Source organism: Manis javanica, chromosome 15, assembly GCF_040802235.1.
Source record: "Manis javanica isolate MJ-LG chromosome 15, MJ_LKY, whole genome shotgun sequence".
NCBI lineage: Eukaryota > Metazoa > Chordata > Mammalia > Pholidota > Manidae > Manis > Manis javanica.
In genome coordinates, this window is record NC_133170.1 from 16,249,778 (window position 1) to 16,262,080 (window position 12,303).

At 35.1% G+C, this 12,303-nt stretch overlaps 1 protein-coding gene across 7 annotated transcripts in view; it reads right to left on the minus strand.

Moving 5' to 3' along the window:
- The window catches only part of PIK3C2G (phosphatidylinositol-4-phosphate 3-kinase catalytic subunit type 2 gamma), a 319,871-nt gene that overhangs the window by 249,947 nt on the left and 57,621 nt on the right, over nt 1-12,303 (minus strand). For all 7 annotated transcript variants that reach the window (XR_012125937.1, XM_073223866.1, XM_073223865.1 and 4 more), the window contains 2 exons: nt 7,862-7,932; nt 2,296-2,359 (listed from right to left, as the gene is read on the minus strand). Coding sequence is in view for 6 of the 7 variants with exons in the window: in XM_073223866.1 (XP_073079967.1) it covers nt 2,296-2,359; nt 7,862-7,932 (135 nt within the window). In the remaining variant the exon portion in view is untranslated. The remainder of the gene's footprint in view (nt 1-2,295; nt 2,360-7,861; nt 7,933-12,303) is intronic.

Genomic DNA, 12,303 nt, shown 5'->3' on the forward strand with positions numbered 1-12,303 from the left:
AAAAAATATTCCTTACCTTTCAGGGTATTAGTAGAACAGAAGAGAGGGGGAAATGGTCCAAAGGAAAAAAAGCTCTATGTAAACTACTTAAAAAACTAGCAATTTAACAAACATAATAGGATGCCCAATCTGAGGTAAGTCAAGTCTAAAATATGTTAAAGAACCATTGCTGAGAAAAAAAAAATTTGGAAATTGAAATTATCCGTATTATTCAATAATATTTGTGTCATATTTATTCATCCTGTAAATTTGTTATTTTTTCAAAATTGTGTAATAATCCAAGTTTGGAAAATATGAAGAAACAATTTTTCAAATTGATAATGTTTTTGACGTTGATGAAATGCTGCATAAAGCACTTGTCAAATAAATAGAAAGTACAAAATTGTGAATTGATAATATCACAGTCTGTCCTCACTTCTCAGATATTAATGCATCATAGGAAAAGTCTCATTTAAAAAGCTCATTGTTTTGGATAGAGTTTTTCTGGAAAATCACAGACACTGTGGCCTATTTACAAAATAATTCAAATGTGGGTGATTGTAACTATTTTCCAGTTATAATGTGAAGACAGTATTTCCTTGATGTTTTGCCAAGTTTCAAGTCATATTGCAAAAATTTACAATGGTCAATAGTTTCTTTCAAAGTGAAAATATTGGAGGCTTCGTATATGAGTAATGTATTAGAGCTTTTATGTTTGAAAATTAAGAATTGTCATAGATTCTTAATCTGTGCGTGCACATGTGTGTAAAAAGACATCCATCCATGATCCATAAGACACTTAGATAATTAAAAATCATCCTTAAGTAGGTTCCATAACCTCAAAAATATCTCTCGACATAGTCAAGAGACATAAATGATCTAGAAGTCAGTCTGCCCTGGATACCTGGCAAGTGTCAAATTCTGCACTAGAGAAGAACAGCTATCATAAAGGTGAAGAAGCAAGTGGAAAGAAATACTAATTATGACACTTTTATAAGACTCAAAACAATCTGATTGTGAATTCTTTTCACACTCCACATTTTAAACTTCCAGATTCAGGCCAGGCTCAAGAAATAAAAAATGGAATTAGAGTGAGAGGATCACTCTTGGGGAAGGAATATGAATCACGTATTTGTCAGCACTATGTCTTTAAATATTTACATGGAATTCACGTATGAGTTTGGAATCCACATCAAGAAATACAACTTATTATTTTCAGGATCCTTTACTGTTCATTAATTTTAGGAATAGTTATTTGAGATCTGTATCTGATTATATGTGTAAGGAGTCAGTTATTTAATGGAAAAGATAAGTCCTCACTTGTTTTAAAAATATTCTTTTACCTATACAAATTTCTGTAATTATATGATGTTTTATCGATGGAAGATTAACCCTTCCCTGGAAGAACAGGCTATAAGAAATGATCTGCCTAATGGTGACCACAACTTGGATACCAAGTTGGTGACCAAAACGTAGTAGTCTTGTACTGAATCCATCATTTTCCCCTGTCAAACTAGCTTCTCCTCTCTTCACTCTTCTAGTGAATTGATGTCTCCATGCAGTCAGTCAGCAGCGAAGAATCTATAGGAATTCTAAACTCCCTGTTACTTTGTTACTCATAGTCTTTCACTAATTCTTGTAAAATGCACATTTTTCATGTGTTATGAGGCCATCCACTCCTAGCCATCCCTATAGCATAGCTTTTGTCAATGCCCTCATCATCTCTTTGGGCTAATGAAATGATCCTCTAACCACCCATCTGCCATTTTACTGCCCTGTACAATGGCCCCATATTATCAGCTGATAAATTAGGAAATCATTAAATTGTTCATAAAATGGCCATAAGATCCTATGTAACATGGCCCCTGTTTGCCCCTTCCATCTGGTCACTTTCCAGGCTCTCACCTTGAACCCAAATTGTAGCCATTCCAAACTACATACAGTTTTATAATCACATCAAGCTGTTTCTTAACTGTTTCTATTCATGTTATTCTTTGCTGAAAGTTATCCCTACTCCCCACCTTCCTTCACCATACCGCTTATCTGGCTAGCATACTAACTTGTTTTTCAACATTCAGATTAAATAAATAAAATTGATAACCCTCTTTTACGTGTCCTGTATACACAAAGGTCTTTCACAGTACCAATGGCACTTCATCACACACATCTATTTACTTGTCTGTTTTGCCATGACAGGACGGAAACTGCTCAAGTGTAAAGCCTCTGCTTATTCAGCTACTTGAAAAGTTTTAGAAAAAGAGTAGATGTTTCATAAATTCTTGTTGAATTGATAGATGAAGTAACAAATGTTAATACCTGGGTGTTCAGTAGGTATTTCAGGTGAAATTCATATTTTTTTATTACTGTTGAGAGGCACTGTCTGGAAAGAAAAAATATTTGTTTAAAATTGGGTGAGAAAACTTCTATTAACTTCAGCACATGTATCACAGATTCTGCTTTGTCTATGATTCTATAGCAGCATGGTTTAAAAAGAATTACTGTTGACATAATTTAAAAAGCCATTTCAGATGTTAGCCTTATTAACTTTGTGTAACCTTATAGACTATAAACATATTTGAAGACTTTAAAACTCCAAAGAAATCCGTGACAAATTAACCAAACCTCTCAAAGACTATTCATTATACCAAACTACTCTTCATTCAAGATATGAGTTGCGAAGGGATTCATAAGTAGGTAATGATGAATACTAATATCAAGAAATGTTAAATATACAAAATCTTGTAGAGAATTGCTTTTGGAACTAATGACATATATTAGTAATAGATGGGGTTGTCTTTCACCCCAAACTTCTGTGTTTTACTTTCCTAAGCATATTTTACTGCTCCAGCTTTGTCTATGCTTAGGTGGAATAGATGTGAGTTGAACAGAGATTCTTCTGGCTTCACTGTTCAAAATTATTTTCACAAATATTGACTTTCCCTTCCTATTTGTCCTGAAAACTGTTGAATTGAATAACTAGTCATACAACACAAAAACAATGTTAAAAACATACCAATACATTTTACAGTAGCTATCTTCTCAGTCTTTATTACATCATCATTTTACTTCATTACCATCTTAAAGTTCAAAGACAAAAGGCATAAAATATGTAAAAGTCAATAGAGGTGTAGGAAAAGAATAGTGATTTTGGCAATTGGAGGGAGGGTTTGTATGTAAAACTTGATCCTAAAACTTAAAAAACTATCAAGAATGTACCAGCTTCAGCACTTTGATATTAGGTATTATATATTTTATAGAAAACTCCTAAGAACTAATGAAGGTATGTCATGTTTTCCATTTCTAAGAGGAAGTCAAGTCAGAAAACAGGAATACAGAAATCAAAACTCCTTCCATCGAGTGCTCAGTCTTTCAATGATTAAAATCATTAATTCAAATCAACTCCATAGAGTTGTCTGAGGAGAGCAGGCAGAGTAGCATTATTCTACAGAAAACAAAGTCCTGGGGGGGTCACCAAGTTGGCAAAAGAGGAGATCTTAGCCTCCCTCTCCCTACAAAGATCAACAGTTAGAAAGCTATCCAGAAACAAAAACAGATCTAGGAGAGCTTAAGAATCCACCTAAGAAATTTCAGGATTACAGTGGAACAAAGAAACTGAGAATAACACACAAAAAAGGAAGGGAGAAGAGCTTCATTTTGCTTACATCATGCCATCTTCCAGGCCTGCACTGATCAGCACCAAGAGGGAAATCCCCAGCTAGAGATCCCTTGCCTGGAAGGGGAAGGAGGTGAGCAACCAGCTTCCCCAGACCTTTGGAACACTGCACAAAGGACCAGTGTTAATCACACCCCACCCAGACACTAGTGAGCTTTGCTGCTGGCCCTGTCCTCCCCACCACTATATATTTATCTGCAGCCACCCTCTGACACTACACAAGCACCTTCCCCCACAGCTGTGTGTGTGCATAGCATAGCACCAGCTCTGGCAAACAACCACTGCCTGCACTGGTCCCTAGCTGAAGGATGTGGAGGCACAAACAGCCATTGTCACCACTGCAGAGCTGTCATAGCACTTGCTAAAGGACCGCATAGTTGATGCTGTGGACCCCAGTTCCCTGAGTTGAAGAGATATGACATCTCCCTAAACTGGGATCTGCCACTTGACCCTGCACTTGGTACCTTGCATCACTAGACCCAGGGTCACAGCATGCTCCAGTGTGCTCCCACTTGCTGGTGAATATGTTTCTGTATGGAAATCATCCCATAAAGTCTGGAGGAAGTGACTGCTTCTCCCTGTGCACATACACTTATGCAAGGCTTCAGGGATCACAAAGAAGGAAATATTACACTACCAAAGGATCATGCCATACTTATAGTAACTGACCCCAAAGAAATGGAGATACGTGAATTGCTCAATAAAATTCAACATAATTATTTTAAAGATGCATGGAAAATTACAGTAGAACACAGAACACCAATTTAATGATCTCAGCAAAACAATACAAAAACCAAAACGAGAAGTTTAACAGAGATTTAAAAAAAACAAACATAAAAAAGAAACCAAACAGAAATTCTGGAGTTAAAGAATACAATGGCTTAAGAATTTGATAAAGAGCAGAAGAAGACTGGACCAAGCAGAATAAATAATCTCAAAAACAGATTATTTGAAACTACCCAATTGGAGGAGCAAAAAATATAATAATGAAGAGGAATGAAGAAAGCTATGGGACTTATGTAGCACCATTAAGAAATAATGTATGCATCATTGGAATCCCAGAAGGAGAGGAGAGGAAGAAAGGAGCAGAAACTTTATTTAAGAACTTCCCAAATTTAGGGAGGGATTTGGAAATCCAAGTTCATGAAGTAATAGGTTGTCCCATAACTTCAATCCAAAATAACCTTTTTCAAGACATCTTATAATAAAACTGACTAAAACCAAAGAAAAACAGAATTTTAAAATCAGCAAGACAAGAATTTTTTTCTCATGAAAGAGAACCACCATGGAGCAATCAAGATTTCTCAGCAGAAACTCTACAACTAGGAGAGAGTGGAATGACACAGGTGCTGAAGGAAAGAAAAAAATCCCTGCCAACCAAGAATACATTACTCAACAAAGCTGTCCTTCAGAAATGAAGGTGAGATAAAGACTTTCCCAAACAGTCACGAGAGGGAGTTCTTCACCACTAGACCTGCCTTAAAAGAAATGCTGAAAGGAGCTCTTAAAGCTGAAATGAAAAGGTGTTCATTAGCAATAGGAAAATATGAAAATATACAACATATTGGTTAAAGTAAGTATATAGTCAGATTCAGAATACTCTAATATTATAAGGTGGTAGTGTGTTACACCCAACTGTAGTGTAAATGTTAAAGAAAAAAATTATTAAAATAGCTATAATTGCAGTATTAGTTAATGGATATGTGATATAAAGAGATATAAATTCTGACATCAAAAACACAAAATGTAGGGAGAGAGTAAAGACCCAACCAAAATCAGCCTATAAGAGACTCACTTTAGATTCTAGGACACACAGAAGTTCAAGGTGAAGGAATAGAAAAAAAAGTACTACACCTGGAAACCAAAAGAGAGGAGAGATAGCTGTTCTTACATCACATAAAATAAACTGTAAGTCGAAAACTGTTAAAAGAGACAAGAAGAATGAAAAGACTATTATGAGCAATTATATGCTAAAAAAATGGACAAATGGGTAAATTCCTGGAAAAAATAAGCTGCCAAGACGGAATCTGGAAGAAATAGAAAATCTGAATAGACCAATAAAAAAGCGACTGAATCTCTTATATGTGGACTATGAAAACATTGAACTCATAGAAACAGAGAACAGACTGGTGGGTGCCAGGGGCTGAGGAATGGAGGAAAACGGGGAGACTCTGGTCAGAGAGTACAAACTTCCAGTTATTAAATAAACTCCTGGAATCAAAGGTACAGCACAGTGATGGTAGTTAACAATACTATATTGTATACTTGAAAGTTGCTGTGGAAGTCGAGCTTTAATGTTCTCACCATAACAACTAATTATGTGAGCAGAGGGTGTGTTAACTAACCTTATTGTAGTTAATGTTTCACAATATATGTGTGTATCAAATCATCATATTGTACACTTTAAACTTACACAATGTTTTATGGCAGTTATATCTCAATAAACCTGGGAAGAAAAATAAAAGAAAGTGAAGTCTACAGTGGCCTTTAGGAGGCTGAAAATGTTCCTGTGCTAGATAACATTTGAGAAAGATAAGAGTGGGGCAGCATACAGTTGAAGTGGAAAAAGCATTGAGTCATGGTTAGACACTTGGTTTTAGTTATGACTGTGGCGTTAAATATATGTAGAATGGTTGCAAAGTTTTGGACTTGTCTGTGTTTTAGTTTCCTTACCAGAGGTGAAGCAGCACTGGGAGTTGAGGTCCCCCTAGGTTGTAGCCCACTGCCCTAGGCCAGGAAGGAGTGGGTGGAGAGTTAGGTTCTGAGGCTAGTCTGTCCCTGCCAGGTTCCTTGTAGTACTGAAGCAGAGCTTTGGCTTTGCCCTAATTTACCCTGTCGACCCTGTCCTGCACAGTGTCAAGGCTGCTAGACTTTTGTGAGGGGGTGGGCAATGGCAGGGTGAGACAGGAACAGAAGAAAAATCGCTTTGTTCTAACCATTTTATTATGGCCTCTGCTGTGTCTCTGTACCCTATGTACAGCCACCTACAAGTCATAGTCCTCCAGCTAACCAGCTCAAAACAGTTCTTTATCTAACAGGGACTTCCCCCATTTCAAAGAACTTCTCGTATTTGCTGCCTCTCTTTACAGTTTTTTTTAAAATTAATTTATTTGGGAACAAGGAAACTACAGCCTTTGCTAATAAGCATTTCAATGGGAACTTATACCAGATCTATGTAATTAGCTATAAAATGAAAATTTGGATTAGGTTAAGTTTTTTCTAGTCCTACACATTCTATGACTTTATGGTATATGACTGAATATTTTTTCAGAGAAAAGACACGTGGAAAGACACAATCATTTAATAAAAAATATGGCCTTTGCAAATTTCAGACAGACCTGATTGCATTCCTGCAACTAATGAACTGAGTAGCCTTAGACAAGTTATTTATAACCTTCCAGAACTTCAGTTTCCTTGATTTTGGAGTAAGATATGTATTGTTATAGAGTTGTAGGGAGAATTAGAAGGGATAATGTATGAAAAATGTGTAATAACTTCAAGAAGTGATAACTATAGTCGTTAAAAACAATTTTAACGCACCTTACATTTTTATATCAGGCTTTGCTTTAGGCATTTATGATATATATCTCCCACACCCCATTTTTTATGCTCATTCAGCTCAGAACAACTTTAATTTCAGATAAACCCATACTGCATCACTGATATTGTCTCCTAGGTTAGCTTCCTGATAGGTCTAATTCTTTCAGATAATATGCACATACGTTTAGATTTCAGAATCATTTAGGCTATGTTCATTTGCTGTCACTTGAGTTTTCCAATTTAAATGCATACTCCTCTGCTTATGATACAACAATTACTTTCAGGGAGCTCCAGAAAAGAATTTAAAGTAGGAGGTGATGACTTTCAAAGTATGGAAATGCGGTTATACAAAGAGCTTAGTGACACATGCACACTCAAATTCACAGAATGAATGAGAAAAAAATCCTTGAAAATGTAATTGGTAGTAGAGATATTTTTAAATGAATGTTAGATTGTTTTTGAAGGTGTTAGCAGCTCTTCAAATATATCTGAATAGCTGTGAAGAATAGATAATTATTAACAGAATTTTTCAAAGGGAAATACCTATAAAAAGTACAATCACTTCTGCAGTACTAGTAAAGGACAGTTTTTACAATCAACTGAAAAATATTGTGATTTGGCACTTGAGAACTCAGAAAGTAGACTTGGAACAGAAATAAAATATCTTACCTGGATACTTTCCAAATGTGCATAAATTCTAGAAGTTGGTTCAGATAAAACTGAGTGTGGTCATCTTCATGCTGTAGACAGCAGAATATATTAATATTTATAGGGTGAATAGGAATGAGTACCAGATAAAAATAGGTCTGTAACTTCCTGCTGTCATTTTATTCACCTCTTTTGATAAAACTAATTCATCATTTTAATACTTTGTTTTAAAGACCTTATAAGAGTCTTCTTAACTATATAAGCATTCTTTTAAAAAATGAACAGAAAGCTGAGCTTAGGTTAAAAATAAACCTCAAGAATTGCTGAAAAATATCCTGGCATCACCAAAGTCAAATATTAACTTTTCCTAGCAGGAAGCAGTTTTTCAGACACCAGTTCTCCCACATACATGCACGGTTCTTTTTACATTTAGAGCACGGATGCCATGGCAATATAAGACTTGACAGCTTGCCTGTAGAGTTGGCACACACAGAATGAACTCCATTTTTCAGCTTTACCACATCTTCCTGCCAAAACATCAGCATGAAGGAACTTTACATTTTGTGAACATTAAATTGTGCTAATAAATAACAACTACTGATAGGTATACATTCCAGGAGTTATCAGGTGGCATTGTGTTTTCTCTCAAGATGCGTGGAAACTACTCGTAAAATATCAGACCTCTGGTCTATATGCGAAGGTGCGCGCGCGCGCAGGCTCACTCATTCACTCACTCACACATTAACTGCTTCATTAGTTTTTCTGCAAATCCTAAGTTCCTCTTCAAATCTGCAAAGGGAAATGCCATATGCACCATCATAAGTGCACAGTTTTTTCACATGGTGGTGATAAGAGTTGAGTGAGCCTTTAATACCTGGAGTGCATGTAATCTTCTTGTATGTCAATACACACACAATCTATTTTTACAACTGCCTCTTAGAGTTTTTGACAGAAAACCATAAGTAAAACCTTTACATGGCCCAAGGACAAAGGTGAATTAATTTTATATCGGGTTGTTACATGAGGAGGAAGCTAAGTCACATGGAGAGATAAGGTCATCACTCCAACACAGTGCTTTGACTGCATGCTAATTGAAAAGAAAAACTATACAAATGCTAAGGACCTTGAAAACAGGAGACCTTCTTTCTAGGAAATGATATCTAGAGTCACTGGGGTGATTAAATCTGAAAGTGTGATGGTGGTAAGACAACGTTTCAGCAACAGAATGCTAAGCTTTAGACATGGAAAGGGCAGTAAAAGAGAAGGGAAAATTAAAAGTGTTAATCCAGAGCTAAAAGGGAGATACTAAGATTAGAACTGTAATATTTGGCACTTGCCTTCTTTCAGAAGTTAGAACCAAAGCAAGCACATAAATCATGTGGCTTATTTGCATCTTTCTGTATGGTATAATCATACTCATTTTAAAATAACTTTACTTGGCCTGCAGAGAAGCTTTGGGGTAAAAAATAGGCCTTTGTCATATTGTCACAAGGAAAAACAATTTAAGGGACCTCAAAAGGCTAGAGGAAAGTTTGGGCAATTATCCATGGACTATATCACACACTTTACTTTTCTCCAAAGCTAAAGGCCATACCTTCGTCTTACGGAAAATGTTAAGACTTTTTTTCTTTTTTTGTAAAGTATTTATTGCTGTAAATTTTCTGTGAATGTTTCCTTAAGCTACAAAGAAATCATGATTTTATAATATCTACAATGTTGGCAACACTTTTGGTCAACTTTGTGAGAGAGAGAATAAATTTTCTCAAAAGACTCAGTCATTCACATCACATTTAATCAAGGTGGGGATTTAAAATTTTTGAAAACCTAAATGATTTCTGAAGACTGCCAACCTACTTTATGAATAATCTTACGAAACAAGAATTAAATTGCCATATTTCAGTATAATAAAACCAAGTTTAAAATAAGAAAGATGTCTGAGGTAATTCAAGGCTTGCGATGCCTTTTTTAGAAATGAGAAAATTATTTTCTAATTTTTTAGAAATTAGAAATTGGATAATTAGAAAATTCTAAATTATCTAGTGGAAGGTAATGGTGTCACTAAACTTAATAGAATGATATAATCATTATATTCCTTGTATTATATAAAGAGAATATTATTAAGCCAATTTAATGTTCTACTAGAAAGAAAATATCATTTATAAATATTTTTCTTGAAGCTACAATTATGAAAATGATAGAATTTTGACACCACTTAAAACAGTAGAGTCAAGAGAGGAGAACATTCATTATCTCCTTATCACACAGAGTTTTAATAGTAAAAGACTGAAATATCATAGAGTCAAACACCCTAACTTTATGATTTCAATAACTAATACGTAGTCCTGATTTAAACTTTTCATTTATCTCTCTCAGTTGAGTTTTTATATAGCCATATTAGGTTAGTAGTATTATCATTCACATTTTTTAGACAACTAAGGTGCAGAGAATTTAGTAATTTGTCCAACAGACATTTGAATTTTGCAATATGAATTCAGAATCTCTGCTTTTAAACAAGATACCAAATTACTAAATGTAACACTCCTCATTTCTTATGGTCAGGGCTAGACCTGTATGTATATTCTAGGGCTTACACATAAAACTTATCACCACCACTAGCCTGTCATGTTCATCTGCATCAGGAGCTCATACTCTGAGTTCTAAAAGCAAAGTTGTCTTTTATTTCAAAGCACATATCTCTGTCAGACTGTTTTCATGCATATTTGTTTATTGTCTATCTCCTTTACTAGGATGTAGACTCTACATTCTAGAACTAGTACTGAGATGTCATTTGTGTCAATATCTCCAGTGTTTAGAATAGTTTTGGGCACGTAATAAGTGCTCAATTATGATTTATTTAATGAACAGCTGAATATCAATATACACATGTATGTTTTCTAAGACATAATGTTGAATTTTAAGTAAGTTCACTAAACTGTTCACTGTTAAGAGATTCTTAAAGTCACGTACTATATATGTCATGTAAAAAATATTCAACAAATGTTGAATTGTTATTAGATTTTATATACTTTTAAAAAAATAAAATATAATGTCTTCTCTTTTGGAGGGTGATGCTAAAGATTTCATGGAAATGCCAGGATTTGGGGAGATGGGAACATGGAATGCCTTTCTCACAGTCTATGTGGAGGCCACCACTGCCCGTTAATGAGAGGTAGAGCTAGTTGAATTCCCTGGACACTGAGCCCTTTCAGGGCCGAGATCCTGTTGATTTTGTTCACTACTCTAGCTGCTCCTTAGTATTGGGCCTCTACACAGCAGTTACATATTAAATATTTGTTGAGTAAGTGGCGAACACACAAACATCTATGCCATGGAGCATATTACCAGTTTTAAAATAACAAGTGTCAGTGCTAGGAAAGGTTGTGGATATGAAAAGGCATTTATATTCTTTACCTATAAATTGTTGAATTAGCCAAGAATTGGTGACATTCATTGTAGGAAGTAAAGGTTCATGAATTGAGCCATGAAGTTTAAAAAATGCACCACGTAACTCAATCCATGCTGTGATCCAAATGACATATTGAAAACCAGACATTTCTAGTGGCAACTCTATACTTTACACCCAGAATGCCTATATGCTTGTCCCTGGATATGATAATGGCGATGATGACAAACCAAAGTTACTACTTTGGCTGGCGTTACAATAAGAGAGCTCTAAGACAGGACGAGCTTTGCTGAACTCCTGTCTCCCTTGTTTACTAGCTGTGAGACTGTGCCATTCAATGAGTGTTTCAAATTCTCAGTATTTTTATTTACATAAGAAAGGAAAATAATAGTATCACGTTTTTTACTTTTTAACTATTGTTCATTAATACATGTAAAGCATGGATAACATTGCCAAGCAACTAGCATATACTGACTATGTTTAATTATCATTGACTACCCATCATGACCCAGACCTTGGTGTATGTGGAAAACAAACAAAACAAAAAAATATACATATAAGGTTGGAATTCTGACCAATTGTTCTGAAACTCACATCTAAATCTTTTGAGTATAGTCCATAAACCTAAGTGTATATATCATATAAACTAGTAGCATGGGGCATAGGCTGTGGAGACTCATTGATTGGGTTCAAATCGAAGCTGCTGTTTACCCATTCCACGAGTATGATCTGGACAAAGTCATGGAGCTCCCTGTGATTCAGTATCCCTATTTTTAATAGTATTTCCCACATAGAATTGGGGAAGATTAAGTGTAATGGACATGTTAAAGTTCCGGACATAAAATGCACTCTCAAGTATATATTATATAGAATAGTGAAATCACAAAAATTTAAGTAGAAACTTTAATTTACATGAACTGAACTGTTAGTGGTTTGTGAATTACTACCAATGAGATGTTATTCTTTTTAACCATGTGCAACTTCTCAACAATAATAGAAATTAGAATAATACATTTTCTGTTATTTCACTGTGTTGAAAACAAACATGATGATTACATCT